This window comes from Patagioenas fasciata, chromosome 17 (assembly GCF_037038585.1).
Source record: "Patagioenas fasciata isolate bPatFas1 chromosome 17, bPatFas1.hap1, whole genome shotgun sequence".
NCBI lineage: Eukaryota > Metazoa > Chordata > Aves > Columbiformes > Columbidae > Patagioenas > Patagioenas fasciata.
Window position 1 is genome coordinate 13,623,808 of NC_092536.1, and position 21,819 is coordinate 13,645,626.

The window sequence follows — 21,819 nt, forward strand, 5'->3', positions numbered from 1 at the left end:
TAGGAAGCAAAGCACATGGGATGGAGAGTCTCTGGCCCTGCACAGGGTCTGGCTTCCCCCAGCTTGCTCTGGAGCACATCCAGCCCCTCTTGCCAGCTCGAGGCACATCCAGGAGCCAAAGCTCTCCAGACAGGGCCCTGCACTCCCTGTCCCAACCTGTGCATCCTCTGCTGTCCCAGGTTTAATGGCTGCCCCAGCACTCCTCAGACGGCCCTTGAGCTGCAGCTGGAGCAAGAGATGCTCCCACCTGCCTGGCTGGCCACAGGCTGCTCAAATAATTTCTTAGACAGAAGAGGAGACAGCGTGAGAGCATCACCCAGTGCCAGGACACACACTGTGGAGTGCTTTATCTGTGAAAGCCCCATCAGCACATGCAGCCCCTGTACAAAGCCCTCTGCCACCCCTCCTCCATCCCTCTGATTCTGTTGCAGGTGCAGTGAGGCCACAGCGCAGCTCTCAAGCAAAGAGAGTGTCCTAGTCTTGGGTCACTGACACTGGACCTGTCACCCTCCCTGGAAAGGGATTTATAATAGACAGTGGTGCCTTTAGCATAGGTAACCAAGGAAATGGGCTGGGGTGACCTCTCAGGGTTCCCTTCCTAGGGGTAAGGGACATGGGCACTCAGCGGGCTGTACGGCTGCCTCGGGAACAGCTGGAGATGGCCAAGTCAGCACAGCTGAAGTGGTACCTGTGAGTGTCACCACTGCATGAATCTCCTACTTCTTTCCAGCTCGACCGCTGTCCATCTAGACAGTGAAGCCCAAAACCAGACAGATTTGTTTTTACAGAGACACGGGTATTGTACATGCTTTGCTATTTTCAGGCCAGACTCCAAGGTCCCAACCTCTGTCTCTAAGGGACAAACTTGCGGCTGTTGGAGCTGCCCTGCAAGGCGCCATGGGGCCAGGAGAGCTGGCATCAGAACACACGCTCACCTGGGACAGGGAACGGTCAGGAGAGGGTACAGGTGCCAGGAGGAAGGAACCATTGGGTTCACGAGGAGATGAACAGTCTGCCAGCACAGCCAGCAGAAAACAGATCAGTATTTCTGCCCCAGGGAAGGTGGAGAATGGAGTCTGTTACGGAAACCATCGATCTGGAGCCTGTCAGGGCTTCAAGATGCTATCTGAGGAATATTTAGATTCTGCATCTTTGTCTAGTGAGTTCTCCTGCAGCCCTGCTGATTTGTGAGCGCAGCACCCAGACGCTTGTCACACACATCGGCTCATCAACCCTCAACTGACACAAATTGGAGTACCGCAGGGAGTGAAAGGCAGTTTGGACAAGGCATGTTTCACAATGGGCTCAAACATCACATTATCAGGATCAGCCAAGTAATAAACTTTGTCAGGGACATTCAGACCTCCGAACTCACCAAGGAAGGGACACAACTTCCTTCTTGCTCCTGAAGAAACTGCACCATCAGTGCCAACACATGAATTGAGATATCTTTAGTAAAAGCAGGCTACCTTCTTTTACTGGCTTCGCTCCCACCCAGTAGTAATGCCGCGTCCCTCTTAGCTATTGCTCTTGATGTCCTAAAGACAGTGGAGACCAGAAAAGCCCAGCCTGTCTGGTAGAAGATAAAGATGGAGAAGAGGGGCAGAGAAGTAGGTCTGTCTTGGTCTGACACTTCTCCCCAAGGTATGGGCACAGTAATGTGAATTCAAATGCTATATTCCCAGAGGCAGCATATCAGAGAAGTGGGTGACATCAGCACAGCATCCAGATCTGGGGGAGGAAATGCATCTTGAAATGGAAATATTCTTCAGTGAGCTATTGTAAAAAGGTGTGGAGACAAAGGAAACTGCTACACGTCACTCATAAAGCCTGTGGACCTTCCTTGCCAGGCCTCAGAGGACAAGTGGACGATAAAGCCCCTGTTCTCAGGACCTAAGGTCACAGAATCACAGAATGTTAGGGATTGGAAGAGACTTCGAAAGATCTTCTAGTCCAATCCCCCCACCAGAGCAGGGACACCCAGATGAGGATGGCACCAAGTTCCCTGAAAGAACAACCCATGAGATTTCCTCGAACCATTCCATTTGTAAGTAGGGCAATTCTTTGCATAGCTTTCTAGGGACATAAACACACCACAACTCGGGTCTTGAGTTCCCTGTACAGAAACCCATCTCCTTCTTGCATCTGTGTATTAACCACACCTGCAGCTCAAACCCCAATGTTCTTTCTCTTCAGGCAAGTGAGGACTCCCCTTCTGAGAAGTGATATTTAATCAGAAAATGTGAATATTGTGGAAGCTCCACACATTAGTGCTAGTTTCATGAAAACTTCATCAGGACGGGGTGTTTCTGGAGCAGGAGGGTCTCTGCAGCAGGAAACTGCTTCTGCTCAAGGAGCACAAAGTCCAAAGCTGCACTAGTAGTCAAGGTGCTCATCCAGGCTTTGGGCCAGTTCAGATCAGAAACATGCTCCATGCAAGCCATTGTTGTGAGATAATAACACCCTAATTCCCATCTCCATTTGGAGCTATTCTTCTTTGTGTAATTAATCCAGCATCTTTCAGCCTGGAAAGCCTGCGTAGCCTTGGGGCGGGCTTTCTTTTCTGGTCACATCTGGTACAGGGTCCTCTTCTTGCCACAGGGGTTTGGCCCAGTGTCCTTTGGGTGACACCTGTATTGGCCATACACTCTCAAGTGTCACAGGGCAGGGAAACCCATCCCTGCAGTGCTCTCATCTTTCCATCCACATTGCCAAGACAAAGGCTGACACTTTTTCGGTCCTCAAGCAGCCGGAGGGAAATGAAGGGCTCTGGCAGTAGCTCAAGTCCTCAGCTACCAGCTGTGGGACCAGCAGCTTTCCTGCACAGAGCTTTCCACAACTCCCTTCCCTGCGCTGCCTTGCCCCTGGGGGATGAGCACTGAGGGAGCAGCATCATCGCCACCTCACCTCATTGCTCCACAACTCAGTGTCCACCCCTGTCCTGCGTTCCTCTGCAGTGCTCACAGCCCAGAGACTGCTGTGCTGGTTGTTTATTAATTAAGGAGATTTTAATACACTTTGTGATGGATTTGTAATGGGTCTTATCTGAATTTACAGGGAGTTGCAGAATACATAGCAGAGCTTCGACATTCTCTTAATTAGCGTCCGAGCAAATAAAAGCACGCTAGATCTGGAGATCTTCAGGGCCTCACAGTCCCTTTCCAGAGCCATTGAAAATGTGAGTGTAATCTCAAACAGTTAAAGCTGCTTGGAAGGGCACCTCCAAGGTATTCATCATCACTTTCAAAATCCTTATTTACTCTCTGTTGTTTCCAAAAACCCCTCTGGGAGCTGGGAAATGAATCTATTTTCCTACTGAAGCCCATCACATGGACATCCTGCCTCGCTATTTTTAGGGATGCTTGTGAAGGCAGGCTGCTCTCCGCTCAGTTATTTCAGGGCCTTGCTAGCCTGGAGCTGCCCACGCTGGCTGTTATCGGAGGGTCCTGGAGGAGAGCCCAGCTGCACACCTTGGCTTGTTCTTCGAGAGCTCCTGCTCTGCTGACCCTGAAGCATTTGTCCTAAACAAAGACAGATCTGTACTGGCAACTGTAATAATTCTGCAAAAAGCTGCAGGGAACACTCTGCACCAGACCCACAAAGCTAGAGCCATTCACAGTCCTCTTCAGGTATATTCTGCCCCGTCAAAGCCACACTTGAAGCTGGCACAGCCCACATAAGTATGGTGGAAACGCTGCAGAGATAGGCATATCTGTGCTGGCAGGAGCTCATAAAAGCAACAGAGCTCACGTGGCAGGAAAGGCTTAGACATGGATAGTCCAGCAACCAGGACAAAGCCCTCCAGGGATGTTGACACAGTCTTTGCTTATTCACGTGTGCTGAAATCCATGTTCTTCGCACAGTCACTCTTGCCCGCACTGCCATTGCACCTTTGCTTTGCTCCATAGGTAACTCCCTGGGCAGCCCATAGCCTCAACCCTTCATCTTGACCTCTGGCCTGAGCTAGAACGGTTGTATCATTCACTGCTAGCTTTGACAGCTGGGATTCCCTTCAGATATTCATCTGCTGCACATCCACCCAAGCTCCTGCCATAGCAGCATCGTCTGGATCCGACCCCGCGAGCGTTGCCCTCCCTCGAGGCAGAGAAGCCGTCCCCAGCGCTGGCTCCCATGAGCCCCTCTTGCTGCTGTGAGAGGTGTCACTGCTGACAGCTCCCCTGCCTAGCACCAGTGATGGGGACATGACCCTCCTTATGTCACTCAGGAGCCAGCTCAAGTCACCAAAGCATGTTTCACCCATCACATCACATCAATCACATCAGTTCGGGGTGGATTCTGCTGACAGCAAGGCAGAGCATGTGAGCTCCCAGCACTTCCCGGGCACAGCAGCTTCTGCTCACAGGGAGCACCCAAAGTCTCCCTGGACAGCCAGCGTCCCATCCTCTGGGCCATCCAGATGCATCCCCAGAGACAGAGCATCTGCCACGGACACCCACTGCCCTCCTGAGACCAGGCGATCACAGCTTGATGCCCCAAGTGACATTTCCCAGAAAAAGAACAGCACAGTTAATTCAAAGGTTAAATTTGCATATTTCCTGGTACTTCTCTGAAGAGCCATACAGTCATTCAGGATGAACTGCTGCCAACCTGCTGCACAGGGACCACAAACACCCTGTGCCCACCAGGGCCAAGGGACCCATTCCAGGTGGCACCATGCAACTTCTCCTTTTGTTCTGAAAGGAAGCAAACCCAAGGACCACAAGAAGTGGAGAGAATGAAGTTTTAGCCACCCATCTGTAGAGAAGCCCAGGGCACCAAGGGGGAAGCCAGCGTTGTCTCCAGTACCCCATCTGAAGAACAGCCAGGACTGCACGCATCCTGGGAAGAAGCAATGGAGGCACTTCTGTGTTAACTAGCATGGCACCTGCTTTCAGCAGTGTGCCTGGGACTGTATCACTCCAATAATGTGTCCAGGGAGGCCACAAAGAGTCTCAACAGAAAGCTCCAAAGACTACAGGCTCAGCAAAATGCTGCACATTAAATACTCTTTATAGTGCGTGCAGAAGGACTGTTACAAATTCAAATGAACAAGCCGCCAGTGAATCACCCAACAGGGAAGGGTTGGCTTCAGCTAAGCAGAAGCAAAGCTGCAGTCAGGGGGGCTCTCAGTGGGAGAGGGCTCAGGATCAGCCACAAACAACTGAAATGCAGGGAGAAACTCTTTGGCAGCACATATGGTGGGAGAAACAGGGGGCTTTCCCAAAGTGTGAACACAGGACCACCTGCAGCACCAGTTTCCCAGCTCAGCAATCCCACGTAGCTCAGCATCAGTCCTTTGGTACATTGAGCAACGCACATCCACCATTGCTAAATGTGTGTTATTCAGCATTCGTGTTTACCTACCACCTTTTGTTTCCCAGGCCTTGTTTCTGCACCTCCAGATGTTGGTGCTATGCTTTGAAGAACAATCCACTCTCTCATCTCCTTAGCAAGCTCCTCTGAAGCAAGAAACTAAGGTGGCAATGCTTGAAGAGGGAGCAGGTTGTGAGCATCCACCTGCACCCAGAACCGTCAGGTGAGGAGAAAACAGGGTATAAAGAGGGAAATTGACAAGGCCAGTGGCACCAGCTGCTGGTCTTCCAGGAGGGGCTGCTCTGGCTGGTGATGACCCCTCTCCTCGCTTCTGCAGGCAGCAGGGTTATCTCATAGCTTCAGCTCTCCTCCATCCCTGCCAGGAGCCAGGAGAGCCTGCAGGTTGGCATTGCTGGATCTTTTCCTGAAAATAGAAATACATGGCCCTTGCTGCACCTTCCATGGATTTTCAGCAGGACCTCGTGGGAGGCAGCTCTGGAGGACTCTCCTGCTAGTGAAACACTCTCCTCCTACGCTTTTCAGTGTGTTGCCATCTGGCTGTTGTATCAGAAGCAATAGCCAAGCTATCCTCCTATGCCATTTGTCACTGTGCTTTCTGCTCTATACTGGTCCGTCTTTTCCATTTCTCTTTGACATCAAGCAGCTCCAGCCCCGTTGAGCTCTCTTCATGTCAAACTTTCCTTGTGTCCTCACTAATTTAGTTCTTTTTGGAGAGAGGGAGGTGGAAAGAACCATGACTTTCCGAGGGAGGAGGCACCACTCATTTATGTATAGACCTTTCATTTTCTCCACATCCAGTTTTATCCGCTTTCACACATGCTCCTGTTCTGGCTGCCGGAGCCCCCCACCGAGACGTGCAGCGGGATGCAGCTCCCCCGGTGCCCAGCGGGCAGCGAGGACAGGCAGCTCCGCTCTGCTCTGCTTTTCTCAGCGCTGAGCCTCTTGCCTCGTCAGCTCCAACACCACCAGATGACACCGGGCTCAGCAACAGACAGCAATGCAGACCGCTGCCCAGGTGCTTGGCAGAGCCTGTCATCAGCTTGTATTCAACACAGCCATTTGTTCAATTATTTTTGTTCCGTTTCTCTGGTTTTCCCATCTCTTAAAAGACAGCAAGCTGCAGCGTCTTCTCCTTCCCAAGCCGTATGCTCATCCAGCGATGATTTTCACCTCCAGCCCATGGTAGGAACAAAGGCAGCCCCTCGTGCAGCACTCACCATGCCCTTCTTGAATGACCAAACACACGTATGGCTTCTGCTCACACAGCCCCACATGCACACACTATCATGCATCCAGCCACATTCCCATGCTGGGATGGGCATTTTGTTCTTACAACCATGTGTACAGCCTCATTATCCAGAAACAGCCCAGGCCCCCCTGCAAGGCTGTTTGAGAGTGCACTTGGCCAAACGATGACACCCATCGCTTCACCCTTCCCAAACACGAGAGGTTTGGGGGAAGCGGGAGCGGGGTCTGGGGATCATGCGAGTTGCTCTGGCAGGCTGACTCCAGCCTGAGCCAGAGATGGGTCAAGGATCTTTCACAGGAGCTGTTGGGGTGCACTTGAAAACACTGTTCAGCTCCTTTTCTTCATTTTGACACTCATGACGAGGTGCAAGTTTCCTTAGTGTGTCATTTAGCTCCCATCATACTGAGATTCCTGTGCCATTATAGCCCTCTCTCCCATTATCACTTCCCACGTCTCCTGGTGCCAAGTGTCAGGCTCATTTCTTTAATTCACAGGAACTCTCAGGTTCAGAGAGAACAGCAAACACCTGCTCTGCCCCAGCCCGGCATGCAGGGAGAGCTCACATGTCTTTTTTAGCAGTCCAGTGCTGTGCTCCCCACGCTGGAACCTGGTACCTGCAGTACTGCTGGCCACCAGTTTGCCCAATCTCCTCAGTGATGTTCAGTCTGCACTTGGTCTCCTCTGAACACGGGGGATGTGTGAACAGGCAAGAGACAGGTAGACATGAGGATGGAGCCAGGCTCTTCTCGGTGACAGCTAATGATAAGACAAGGGGCAATGGGTATAAACTGAAGCACAGGAGGTTCCATTTAAATTTGAGAAGAAACTTGTTCCTGGTGAGGGTGTCAGAGCCTGGCCCAGGCTGCCCAGGGAGGTTGTGGAGTCTCCTTCTCTGCAGACATTCAAACCCGCCTGGACCCCTTCCTGTGGAACCTCAGCTGGGTGTTCCTGCTCCATGGGGGGATTGCACTGGGTGAGCTTTCCAGGTCCCTTCAACCCCTCACATTCTGTGATTCTGTGATTCTGTGACTGTCATCCTCCTCCCCAGACAGAAGGACCACAAGATGCTGATGAGGATTTATCAAGAGGGACGACATGTTTTGGTCACATAGGGTGGTGGGAGCCACTGGCCTGTGTCCTCTGTATGTCACACACTAAATCATTCATCTGTCAGCAGGTCACCAGCAGAGCTGGGCTGCGTGCTCTGCTCGTGGCCCGTGCATTGTCTGCATTGCAGCAGACAGCAGCAGATGCCCAAACTTAACTACACCCACCAGCATCCATGGAGCAGAGAAAACCCCAAACTTGTCTTGACATCAGCAGTTTCCCCACATTCAGCCTATACCTTGTGGGGTGTCTTTATGAGCAGGAAACTGGGCACAAATATGCATGGCAAGGGAGTCATGCCCAGATGAGCAGCAATGAAACCTTCGTTTTAGGAAAACAGGAGCAAACTAGAAAGGCTCAGAAACCCAGCCAAAACCAACACAGCTCAAACACTTCCCAAGGCTCCATCTCAGCTGCAGCAAGAGGAGGGAAGAGGGTGCAGGCAGGGAAACAAGTCCACAGTGCAGAGAGAGCTGCCTTGGCTGGCACTCGCTGGGTGTTTGCCAATGCAACAAGCTCAAAAGGCAGGCACTGAATACGTCAGAGGGTTGGGATCCCCCTCCAGCATCGAAAGCAGAGACCGTGCAGTGCAGGGAGTCCTGAGGAGCCCAGCACAGCTCCTCTCAATGCCTGCCAGTCCTGCAGCTCATCCATCACAGCACGATCCCGAGACATTTCACACAATGCTACACAGGTGGCAAGGCTAGAGCAGGCAAAGTCTGTTCTGAGGGATCCTCAGGACAATAAAATCTTGCCAGGTGTGCCTGGGTGAGAGGCAAGCCCAGCTCTAACACCCATGCATCACGCACCGTGCCAGCTTGCCACCAGCCCATGCACGCAGCGACACGCAGCTGGTCCCTTCCCCACGTGCCAGCTCCCAGGAGCAACACACCGGCTGCCAGCTCTCCCAAGGGAGAGGAAATTCCCCGTCCATCTGATGGGAGAGTGATAAGCAGCTTCTCCAGTTGCTTCCCCGTGCAGGCTGCAGTGATGGATATATCTTCTCCATCTTTTGTCCACCAAAAACAGCGTCTGTACGTGCCCCAGCTGGACCCAGGTCAAACTCTCCCGAGCTCATAGTAAATACAAGGTCCTCAGGAAACGATCAAGCAAATTGCTTTGAAGAATTTGTCCCCACAACCCAGCTGGCCACCCAGAAACTTAGGATTAATTGTAAGCCTAGCAAAACTCTAGGAAAGCCAAAAATAAATACAGTGAAATAAGAGAATTTCACACTGGAAAGCCATGGCCAAGCAAAGTCAGTCTCTTCTGGGTTGGTTCCCAGGAGGTAGCTCAGATTCATTTATTGTGCAACTGACATAAATGTCTCTCTTTGGCTGTGCTGCTCCCTTGGTGCTCCTTCCAGCCTGGGAGAAAAGGGACCGTGATTCAGACACAACAACACTCCCCGAGCAGGAGAGCAGAGCCCAGGCACAGCAGCAATGCCAACCCCACGCAGAGCCCCTTCCCAGGGCTCAGGACCACTCTGCTGCACACCGGAGAGGGTGCAGCCTCGGAAAACGGGAATAGTGCCCACTGATGTGGGGACAAAGTTTGAACAATCACTGCTTCATTTCCAGACACTGCATCAGGGCTATGAACATGCCGAGGGGTCTGGAGCATCTTTGTGATGAGGAGAGACTGAGAGAGCTGGGGCTGTTGAGCTGGAGAAGCTGAGAGGGATGTGATCAATGGATCAATATCTCAGGGTGGGTGTCAGAGGATGGACCAGACTCTGTTCAGTGGTGCCCAACGCCAGGGTGAGGGGCAACGGGCACAGACTGAAACACAGGAGGCTCCATGTGAACATGAGCAGAAACTTCTTTGCTGGGAGGTGCCAGAGCCTGGCCCAGGCTGCCCAGAGCGGGTGTGGAGTCTCCTTCTCTGAGCCATTCAAAGCCCCTGGACCCACCTGTGTGATCTGCTCTGTGACCCTGCGTGAGCAGAGGATTGGACTGGATGATCTGCAGAGGTCCCTTCCAACCCCAACCAGTCTGTGATTCTGTGATATCCCTTGGAGCACAGCCCGTGCCCCAGCAGCAAACAGCATGTCGTGTTAGAAATGGCTGTTCCTGAAAAGACCTGGAGAGACAGCTCATCTGTCCTGTGGATAACATCAAACCCAAAGGTGTTACCTATTCCAGTCTTAGGTGCAAGCCACAGGGCCTCGGCCAGGCTCTTCCTCCAAGCCCCAGCTCTAGGCTCACTTCACCAGACTGTGTCAGAAATTGAGGCTTAAAGACATGTCAAAGCTTGCGAGAGCTAACACCCCCATAATGCCCGGACAGGCTTGTCTGGCAGAATTCCTTTGCTAATGCTGTCTCACCCAGAGGGCCTAAAATTAATTTTGTGGATTGAAATTGAACCAGCCAAGCGCGGGATTCGGTAGCTGTCGGTCTCCACAGAGCAGTTCAAATGTGTCTGGAGCGATGCAGCTCAGCTCCCCAGCACTTCCCAAACTGCCCCGCACACCAGCCTGGGTATGGGAAAGTCCCACACCATGGGCAGGGACCGGCAGCACCAGCACGCTGCCTTCTCACACCAAAATCCCGTGCTGGTCATGCACGGCTGTTGGTCTCTGGAAAGAGCTGTGCTGCTCTGCAGACCTTTACATGCTCCATGGAGACTCCAGGGCAAGGTCTGCAGAGGAATGGTAGGGACATGAGCAGGGCCAGAGCAAAAAGGCAAGGCAGATGTGCGACATCAGGAGTTGGGCAATGCCCTCCTGCCCATCTGCAGCAGGAGAGGGGCCAGAAGCAGAGACAGCAAGGCAATGCCTGCCCGCAGCAGCTGAGACCTGAGCAGCAAATTGGTCATCCCTGATGCTCAGCCCAGGCACATCCCTGCCCTGGGTTCAGGTGACACCAGATCTCAGTCTGCTCCCACTGCTGATCCCCTTCAGCCTCACATCTGGCAGCAGCTGCCATCCCAGCCCATGGATTCTCGTGGATGGAGAGCAAGTCCAACAGGCCACATCCATGTCCAGCTTCCTTGTGGCAGCACAGTCCTCACCATCCATCACTGTGCATGTGGATAATGCTTCTGCTCAGGTCTGTGAGCTGCTGTAATTACAATTATTAATTCCCCCCTCCCTTCAGGATATATTAGCTGCAAATTGAGAAAGGAAGGAGGGAGAGAAGTCCCAGGGCTTGATAAAACAGCTGCTGACAAAGAAGCAATGTCTGTGCTTCAGTGTGTGCAAGACACAGCCTCAGAGCATGTCCAGCACTGAGCTCCCTCCCTCTGTGCCCCCTGACCTGGCTCCCGGCCACTTCACCATGTTCCCCCATCTCCAGCCCTGCTCACTGAACCAGACCCTTGCTGGCAAATCTGAGGGACTTGGCTGCTCTCAACACCAGTTCTGCTCAAACCAAGCCAAACATTGACTGCAAAGGCATCCAGGAACAGAAACAAATGTCCTGAATGCAGCTGGCACAACACACTTGAAAGTCACTGCGGGCTTGTGTTTGTGGTTGCATCTCTCCATGCAGCCACACCGCTTTAAGGAAAGGTCTGAATTCAAATCAAGTTTGTTAAGTGGAGGCAAACCTCAGCTGGTTTCATCTTCACCTGAGTTAAAGCCAGTCTGGATGAAGGTGAGTGGGGACAGAATTAAACAAACCTGTGGTACAACTGCCTGAGAAGACCTGAAGCAATTGGCCTTCGCGGTGACCAAAGTCCCCACAAAGGTCCCACACCTGCTGTTAGCAGAAGAGACAGAGGAAGCCGCCCCACCTGAGCTTATGGAACAAAAGCTGCCAGATCTCTTTGATGCCTTGGACACCAGAAGGCTCTCCTCCTGCCCTCAGGGTGGCCATTCCCAGCGCACCAGGGTGCACTGCAGAGCTTGGATCTACAAATGCCCAGGGCTGCAAGCACGGGGCAGCAGCGGGAGATGCCACCCTCACAGACCGAGCCTCTGTGCTAATGGTCGGTGCTATCAGTCCTGACAGCAAAAGCGGTCTGAAAGAACAGGAGAGGAAGACAACCGCCAGTTTGAAGCCTGCTGGTTCTTGCAAAAAGGCTGCCGACCTGTGCAGGAGGACACAGAAAACCAGAGACACTTCATATAATTCGAGATAAACAGCTTCAAAGCGCCCTCCAGACCAGGGCACGGGTGTTCCTGTGTGGCACAAATGGAGGCGGTGAGCAGTAAATACAAACCCGCATCGCGTTACCCACCTGACAAAACCGGCCACTGTCACATTGTGTGGACACCATGAACGACAACAGCGTTGGCAGCGCCACAGACTCGTGCCTTTTCTCTGAAGGGAAAGGGACAGACAGCCCTCTAGTGTAAAGCCAACGTTAACCACGCTTGCACGGGAAGCATTAATCACGGCCAGGTCCACGCTGGATGCGTGTGTTCGGGAAGGGACCTGTGCCCAGGGAGAGGGGTTTGCTCCCTGGCTGCATCCCACCACCCCTCAAAAACACATGGACACCATGGAGATGTGCAAGGGCTAAACAGTCCTGGTGGTTCCAGGTGATTATTTTTCCCTGCAGAGACATGATGTTAACAAACCCGCTATTTTCTCTGAGGATTTCAAAAGATGCCTTTTGTCAGAGGAGAGCACGTGGCCTTCACAGGCTGACACCAGCGCTTGCAAAAGGCTTCTGAAATCCCTACGTGCCCGGCAGCTGATGGCATCTCTCCGGCCAAGCCCCCTGCAGTGCCTGGAAACAGGGAAGGATGAATTTGTGGCCTCCAAAGACTTTTCCTTTCCTTTCCCTCCTCCATTCTGCTTAGGAGTGAGACTGAGTTCTGATCCCTTCCCTGCACACATTGCCGTGTTGTGCACATGGGGCGTCGTATGTGGCTCCGATCATCACTCACAGCCGTAAGATAGACACACAATTAAAATCAATATTTAAAGTCATCAAACAAGCACACACAAATTTTAACAGCCACACAATTCACTCTGACATAACGATGTAGGGTGCAGAGTTGAGAGTGGTGCTGGAGTGCCAGGAGCATAGTTCTGCCCACAGCCTTCAAAATTTAATGAAAACACACCAGTTTTAAACACTTTCCCAAATCCAGCTCACAAAATCTGTCACTCTGATGTGAATGGTCTCAGTCTTAGACTAATCAGTCACTTTTACTTTCTCTTTAGTAGCTAAAGACACAAATGAACTCCCAGTAAACTGCACAGCTTCAGGAAAAGAATTTAGCGGCCAGATGGTTCTTGCAAAAGATTTGTTCTTAACAGAAAAAGAAAAAAAAAGTTAACCAGTTTTCCCCAATGAGCAGCACACAGGAGATGACCTGACACATCAGCAAGCAATTCTGAACTGTTATCTTGGAACATCACTTCTATCGTAGAAATGCCCCTTCTTCCTAGCCCGTTGTGTAAATTATAATTATCACTAATAAGTGATCAATTATTATGAGTCCACACAAGGCACTGTAATTATCCCATGCACTCAGGGAAGAAAAGAAAGCATCAAATTTGAATGCAAACGTTCCTTTGTTTCCAGCAGAAGGTGCAACACAGAGAGATAAAAGAAAGCACAACTGTTAAAAAGCCAACAAGGCTCAAAGAGCCATCTGAGGGATGCGCCGAACTCCCACGAGATGGAGCAAAGCTGTGATGGGCTGCAAACTCCCACCCAGGCAGTGAACCCCCCTGTACTGGTGCATTTGCATTTGCTTTCTATGGGCCTTTTTTTAATCTCCATGTGCAATTGCAGCTGTGGATGGGGATCAAAGCATAGCTGACAATAAAGACTCTCCAGATCTTCATAGAGACCTTGGATAAAGTACAGAAATGCCGGACAAGAAAGTTTTTCTGAGTCAACTCCACGAAGTAAGAAGTAAAACGAGCATCATTCGACAAAAGGACTTTGATCACCTGAGGATGTTGATGGTGGAAGGAAGACAACTCATGTCAAGGACTAACTTCTCCTTAGCTGCCCGGGGCGGAACTTGGGCAGCAGCACAGGGAACGAAACATTCAGCAGGGTGATTTGCAGAAGCCAAGTGCTTCAAATGCTTCTAACTCAATGCTGAATAACACTTCAGTACAGTAAATAAATAAACTAATTTGCAGTTAGGCATCTGTTTACCTGTTTACCAAGCTTTTTGAATGAGTGAAAGAGAAATAGTATTAAGAATCACTCACTTGGTACAAGAAATGCATGAAGTTCTGCACCTGGGGCAGAATAACCCCATTCATCAATACCAGCCTGAAAACCGTGAGCTGTAAATGGCCTGGTGGACAACAAGGTGAGTACGAACAAATGGTTGGTCCTACCATTAATACAGTAACTACGCCCTGGGCTGTGCTAGGAGGAGTGTGGGCAGCAGAGTGGTGGAAGTTCCTGCCCCTCTTTGCTCAGGACTGTGGAGGCTGCACCTCAAACACTGTGCCCAGTTGTGGACCCTTGAATCCAAAATTAATGTGGGGAAACCAAAAAGGTCCAGTGGAGGGCGAGCTAGATGGTCAGAAGCCTACAGTATACGTCCTACAAGGCCAGATAAAGCCAGTTGGGTTGGTTTGGTCTGGCAAAGAGGAGGTGAAGCAGAAATCCATTTGCAGCCTACAGCTACTCAAAGGCAGTTATAAGGGTGACAGAGTCAAATAAGCCTTTGTGAGGCCAGATGACACAGCAAGGAGCCATAGCCAAGAACTGCAGCTTGGGAGGTTTAGTTGAGACATCAGGTAAAGCTTCTTAATCAGCTCCAGCCCTGGGAAAGGCCAGCAAGTCTTCATCATTGGAGGTTTCCAAAGCTTGGCTAGAGAAAGTGTCAGTGGATCTGATCTATGCTAGCAATAGTCCTGCTGAGGGTGGGAGTTTGGACCCTCCAGAGGGTCCTTTCGACAAGCACCTCCAGGATTCTGGTATTTGGCCATTATAAACCATGTCTTCAGAGAGGTCCCTGCCACTGCCCAGTGTCCAGGAAAGGCTTCCAGCACAGATTGTGTTTGAGAACTAATGAGTTCCTGGGAAACTCTGCTTAAACTAACGTTGATGTGGGACACCATGCTGGGAGACCTGTAACCAGTACACAGAAAAAATATCCAAGGGCTTCACCCCCAAAGGCAGTCAGGAAAGCAAACACACAGGTGCAAGGCACGAATGTCTGGAAGTGTTGTGCTTTCTCCAGTGCTCCTGCCAGGGACCCAGACTGTGACCCCACTCTCAGGTCCTCCACGGCATCTCCCTCAGTGCCTGCTCCTGAACTCACAAGGACAACCATCTACTTCCATCAAGCATGGACCCAGGCACTACGTGCACCATCACTCCTGCTCCACCATGGCCATGCCTAGTGACAGACGAGAAACACCTCGACCATACCAAAGGGACAAGGGCCACTCATGGTTCTGACCTAGGCCAAGTGACAAAGGGGTTGAGCAGCCTTGGCCAGGCAGGCCAAGAAGCTATGGAGGAGGAGGGGATATCTCCACCCTTGGAGATACTCAAAAGTTGACAGAACAAGCCCCTGAGCAGCTTGACCCAGCTTTGAAATTAGCTGTGCTTTGAGCAGGATGTTGATTAGATATCTCCAGATGTCTGTTCCAAACTGTTCTATGATCTTATGAAAGCAAACATCCTGTAACCCCTGCCTTGCCTGACCTGTGCAGAGGACCCTGCACCGCTGGCTGCCTGGGGAGCAGGGCTGCAGCCAGCTGCGTGTCAGTCATCAGGCTAATGCCTCATAGTGAGCTACCAAGAACTGAACTAAAAATTACAGCATGGTAGTACTTTCTTGCTTCCAACTTCCTTAGTGATTTGCACATGCTTGTGTAATGCTTCTGCTTTTCTTGACAACCAGGAAGGCTACAAAACAAAACGCTTGTGCCTTTCTAATCTTCTGATTCCAGGAGCAGAGACTTGAGAGACAAAAAATCTGCTGGTGCTATTGATCCAAGCTACAATGCAAAGGTTGTGACAAAGGCAGGCCAGGCCAGAGAGACAAACCTGCTGTTGATGCAGCAACACCCCTAAGGAGAACATCATCAGTCTTGTCCCTTGTCACTGCTAAAGAAGTGATCAGCAGTTGCACAGATCTGCACGTTTTAGCTCTGGACTGACCTTTAAGCATATTCTGGGTCCCTCAGGAGATAACTCAGCATCGCTCTCCCAGTGTTAGGGCTGGAAAAGATGAAACTAAATCACAGAAAGGCTCATTGACCTGCTCAAGGATACAAGAAGCAGGACCAAGACTGAACTACAGAAGCCCTGACTTCCAGTTCTCTAAAGGCAAAGTATGGACAGAGTCTGTGCAACACCACATCCAGATGTGTTCTGCCTTACATCCAAGCATGCTGCACACACCCATAGGAAACACCTGTGTCCCTTTCATGGCACTCTGCTCTGAGCCTACATATCATCACTGAACACCACTATAATGGATAATCACCCACCCAAAACTCATGCTGCTGTGCATCCCAATAGCCATAATGAAACACCAGAGCAGGCTGAGGTGAGTTTGCACATTTTAGCAAAGCCTCTATGAATTGCTTTGGCATTTCTGCACAAACATGGAAGGATCCAGCCTTTGCTTCTTTTTGCTGATGGTGTCTTTTCAGCACAACTGTCTCCCTTTTCTGTCAGTCTCTGGAAACCTCCAAGAGTTGCAGCCACAAGCATGAAAGGGGAGGAGAGGCTGGGCTTTGTAGATCACAAGCCTCCCTCCTCCCTCCCACACCTCTGTGTGCATCTGTAATGGAGAACCCCTGAAACCTTGTTACTCACAAATCCCAGAGAGATCCATCTGGCTCCAGGACACAGCACAAAGCTCTCTGCATGGACAGGAGGGAGAAGCCCTTGTGCAATTCCCAGCCCTTACAGGCACCATACTGTGACGCTGCCTCTTATAGCACCTCTTTGCAGTGGTACAGGATACTCCTATTCCACTGTGTGCGTGCCTCCTGCATAAAAAAAATTAAAAACCTCTTTAGGAACATCAAAAGAGGAGCTTGGCACTCAAAGATATGTCTTAATGAAGGTGACAGCAGCAGAAAGCATCACAAATCCAAGGGGAAGAGAATGCACACCTAATTAGAGGACTCCTTTCTTCTTCTCTCGGTCCCGCCTCCAGTTGGATGCGCGGGGTGAATCCTGCACCGGGTGAATCCTGCACCGGGTGAATCCTGCACCGGGGCTGCAGCCCCAGCCTCTCCTCCAGGATGCACCCGCCGAGCTGCATGATCAACTGGCACAGCAGCCATGTGCAGGCTCAGAGCAGAGATTAGAGCTCAGCTCTTCGCAATCTTCCTTGTCCTGCTGTGTGCTGAGGCTCTGGCTCAACTGATTTTCCCTCTCAAGGCTCAGGAGGATGGGAAGAGAAGGAAGACACCGTGTTTTCCAGGGTAGGCAACAGCTCCCCACAGTCACGGTCACTGTGCATGCAGGGTGCATAGCAGCGTGCCCAAGAGCTGCCTTTAGAGCATCCTTCTCCTTTCCTGTCCCCATCTCACAGTCTCCCTTCCTGATTCTGAGCCAAAGAGGGTGGAAAATTCACATAGGTCCTGCTGCATTTTGCAGATTTTGCTTATTCCTTTAGAAGGTTTAATGGCCAAAGTCATTGCTGGCATCAGAAAATGATTACACAGGCCCAAGGCCCTCGTTATTAGCACTGATTGGCACGGAGTAATCAAGACATCTGTGGGGATGTCAGTTGTGGAGCCCCACAGCCCCTGCCAGCTTCCAGTGCCATGGTGAGACACTGAGCCAAGTGTATGGATGGGCAACCATTCCCTGCTCTCTCCTTAAGTCTCCTGAATGGGGCAGGTAGCAGATGAAAGCAGAGGGTGGCATCTCAGTCGTGTAGCAAACTGCCCTTTTCCTTCTCTTGCTCCTTCCCACCACCATCTGCTTCGCACTTATGGTCTTCTGCAGAGGCTCCCAAGAGGATTTTACTCAAGCAAAGCCAAGAGCATCTGAACATGGGATGGAGGTAATTAATGAAGGATGTGGCTTGTTATGACAGGACTGCCGTGCTCTCCATGCTAGTGGTGAGCAGCACAGGCACATGCTGCCCACAAGCCACAGCAGTTCAGAGAGCAGCGGTGGCTTTCTCGCTGTTTCTAATTTGATTATTTTCTGGACCAGCTTTCTCTAGTGCCCTTAGTGGGGAACACATCACAGAACCAGCACCGACACAATGACATTTGCAGACACAGCACCCAGGCATGGAGCTGTGCAATGGCACCTACACCGTTTTGCCCTGATATTCCTCTTTAGAAAACCTCTCCAAACATACCCCTTGATGGTCCCACAAAATATCGGTCTGAGGTATGTGCTGTGTGATGGGGAAGGGGGAACCAGCCCAAGAAATGCTGCAGCCCCTTGATACAAATGAACATTATACAAAAAGGAGATATAAAATAATACACAGATGAATGGTGTCTTCTCTCAAGAAAAAGAAAGAACTGCTCTCACATCAGGTAGTCTCTGAGGCTGGTCAGGTTCTCATATTACAGGGTTTTGCGTTTGTTTGTTTTGGGTGGTTTTGTTTTTGTTTTTAATAGATTTTATAAAAAAATAAACATGGAAAAACCTCTTTCAATATAAATAAATTGTGTTAATAAGGCAGTAAGTGCTGAGAACAGCAGGTGAAAGCTCTACCTGTCGATCTGCCCCTGGTGGCTATTTGTGGCTTACAAGGCACTTGAAGCACCCTGGCATCCCATGGTGGGAAATGTAGTCCAGATACAGCAGGATGGTCAGTCATCTAAACATGATTTCCCAAGGTTCGTAAGGACTTTACAGTCACACCTACCAGCAATCCAGGCTACCCAGCCTCTCACAGGAGCAATTCATAAACTGCAGGAAAAAAAAAAGCTATTCAAACCCAAACCCCTCAAAGCCTTCTTCTATAAATAAAGCTGTTGTAACACCGTTTTTATATTTCATTATCTTCTGCGTTGTTTCACATGACGCTGGTAGCAGCCGGGAATGTCACAGCGTAGAGAAAGTGCTGTGCTGCAGGATCGCGAACAGCACAGGAGGGACTATCCTGGGTGCCTGTACCACACCCATCACCTGGATGCTGCTCTGCACAGCTGACATCGTCCTACAGCATCACGGTAGACACACAGCCCGCATCACCAGCTTGGCACCGTGAGTCTGTGCACAAGCACACAACCACTGGGTTCAAATCAACGGGTGACCATGCACCAGGCTACACTGCAGCACATAGTAAATGGATGCTGAGATATCAGTATCCCCTGAGGCCCCACAGGAAAAGGCATCACTGCAACCTGCTCCCAAGGTGTTTCCTAAGCAGAAGTAAATTGGCTATTTCAGAATTAGAAATGATAACAAACTCTCTAAAGGAGGCAGTGTGCCATTTGGATCAGAGCTTGGATCTGTCCTTTGATCATCACAAATAAATCAGCCAGAGTGCCCTCCAAAAAAAGAAAGAAAGAAAAAAGAAGATTATATTTGTGTCACTGATAGAGAGAGGAAGCAAGCTGGGGATGGCACGCACGGAAAAAGACTCCGTGCAGCAAGAGGCTCTGAATGCCAAACACTCCTTTGACCAGCAGCCTGGACAGCGGTGGAGCTTCTACAATGGGTAGATCACTCAACTTAAAAACTGCAACCCATGGGTTGGGTTTCCAGCAAACACACCTGGGTGGCACATGCTTCTCCAAGTGGTCTGAACCTGCAGCGTGAGAGCATGTGTTTCTCCAAATGCAGGTCTTTATTTTGGGTTTCACCCAGAACAACTGCAAAAGGGCACGACCGTACAGCGGGGCAGCTCTAACAGGAGCCACAGCCCCCGGGTGCTGCTGCCAACAGTGATCCAGCCCAATCCCTCCACATCGGGAGCTGAGAAGCAAAGACTATCGCCAGGGCTGCCTAAGCAGATGAAAAAGGGTTATTTTCAGCCTGAGAAGGCTCTGCCAGGCCGACCCCACCACATCCTCTGTGCCTTTCCCCCAGTGGGGCCAGCAGATGTTGGGTCCCCCTCTGAATTCTCAGCACTTCCAGCCTCTGGCTAAAGGACTAGCGGGCTGAGAAGCAGCAGGGGAGACCCCGAGGGAGGGGCGCTGCGGGGCGCACCCGTCGCATCCCGGTAATCGCCGTCCCTCCGGGGTGCCTGGAGCCTCCGCAAACTTCCCCGGCCTGAGGTACCCGCAGGCAGCCGCACCCGGGGCTCCTCCGCCGGGCTCGGGAGCCGGTGCTCCCCCGCCAGCCGGGCTGGGAGCGGGGTTCTCCCCATCCCCCCTCGCTCCTCGCGGGAGCTGTGGTTCGGGCCCCCTCTGCCGGGGCAGCAGCTTCGCGCCCCCGCGGGATGCGGGTTTGAGAGCTTGCCGCTTCTCCCGGCGGCACTTTGCCTGCTCCAACTTCGGGGGGAGCCCGGGCACCCCAAGGCCGAGACGAGGAAGGGGGTGGCCGATCGGTCCCCCCGCGGGGCTGAGGCTGGAGGGAGCTAAGCCCGCTCCTTTCCTTCCATCCCGCTGCCTTGCTCCGCGGCCGGAGCCGTGCCGTGCCGTGCCGTGCCGTGCCGTGCCGTGCCGTGCCGTGCCGTGCCGTGCCGGCGCGCAGCCCCGTGCTCGCTCCCCCTCCGGCCTCGCCTCTCCTCCGCTCCTGCAGACGCGGCGCTCCCGCTCCCCCCGCGCCCTCCCCGTATCCTTTCCCGGGCCGAGCGCTTGGCTCCCGCCGGCCCCACTCAGCCCGGCCCAGCCCAGGGCCAGGGGTCCGGCCCCTCTCCCCCGCGACGAGACCTGGCGGAAAAAAAAGTTGCAGCGAGGGAAGTTGCCGGCCCGGTGCGAAGCTGGGAACGTGGCCGCCTCGCCATGCCCTGCCCTGCCCTGCCGCCTCCCGGGAGCGGGGGAGCGCCGGCGGGGGGTGTGGGGGGCAGACGGCGACGGGGATGCACCTACCTTCAGCTATCGCCCTCTTCATCTTAGGGGTCGGGGAAGGCACGTCTGGAGGCGCAAAGTCGAACGGCAGCGGTACAATCCTTGCGAAAGTGGGGCAGATCCTCGTACAAAACTTCAGCCCGAGCGCGGAGCGGCGGCGCACGGGGAGGGGGCTCTCCCTGTGCCGGCGCTCTCGCTCATCGGGGGAATGAGCAGCCCCCGAGCTGGAGTCAGCATCCAGGCGAGGCTCCCCCTCCCTGCCTGCCTGCCTGCCTCCTCCCTCCGTCCTTCCTTCCTGCCTCCCGCCCGCCGCACGCACGGGGCCGGGGCTGCGGCGGATCCCGCGGCGGCAGAGCGGGCGGCGGCGGCGGGGAGCGCGGAGCCTGCTGCACTGTATCCCGGGAAGCGAGCGAGCGAGGGATGGAGAGGCGATGAATGTTTTATGGGATCATGTGGTTTGACGTGAGAGGAATCAGCCTAGATCGGATTTACTGGCTGGAGGAGTGAGAGGGAGGACGGGGGAGACGGGCACGGGATGGATGGAGGGAGGGGCCGCGCCGGGGGCAGACGGAGCGCGCAGGGGCCGCTCCGACGGCGGCAGGTCCGCGGCGGAGCCCCCGTGGTGCGCGGTCGCGGCCCGGGCAGGGCTGCGAGGGGCCGGGCGGCTCCGGGCGGCTCATTCCTGGAGGAGAAGTGCCACCTAAAGGAAGCCGGGGATAGGGACGCCGGGACGGCTGCGGGCATCGGGCCGGCCCGCTCCCCTCCGCCTCCCGCGGCAGCCGCGCCCGCACGGCCCGGCCCGGCTCGGCTCGCTGCGGGGTCCCCGGGGACTGCCCGGCTCTGGCGGTCCCTCCGGGAGGCACCTGGGTGCTGGAGGCCTCGGCGGGTGGTTTTTCCCCTGCTGCGGTCCACGGGAGCTGGGCTGCTCTCTGGGGAGGCAGCCAGAGACACCTGAAACCGCGGCGTCTGCCCGCTGCGCTGGCGAGGCCCCATCGCCAAGTTCTGCTTCTGCCTGTGCGGAGCCGCTGCCTTCCCGGGGGAAGCCTGGTGAAGACAGGGCCCTGTCCCATCTTGCATGTCTGAGCCCTCTCACCACCGCCCACCCCTGCTCGTTTGGGATCACCCTCCCATGTACAGGAAGGACAATAGCTTACCTCAGTTTACCCAAAAAGCACGAGGTATACACTGGTCACAGATGACTCGAGGTGAAGCTGGCTTTCCCATCCTCCTCAGCCCTCCTGCAGGCTTCCCTCCTTCCCTGTCCTGCAGTGGACAAGTGCTCACTGCATAGGCAGCTCCCATCTG

The 21,819-nt window shown here is 52.9% G+C and overlaps 1 protein-coding gene across 1 annotated transcript in view; it reads right to left on the reverse strand.

Annotated features, from left to right (window-relative positions):
* RTN4R (reticulon 4 receptor) overlaps nucleotides 1-21,078 on the reverse strand; it is an 85,576-nt gene extending 64,498 nt beyond the window's left edge. The window contains exon 1 of the mRNA XM_065852015.2: nucleotides 20,536-21,078. Within this exon, the coding sequence (XP_065708087.1) occupies nucleotides 20,536-20,557 (22 nt within the window). The 5' untranslated portion in view covers nucleotides 20,558-21,078. The remainder of the gene's footprint in view (nucleotides 1-20,535) is intronic.
* Nucleotides 21,079-21,819: the final 741 nt, after the last annotated feature.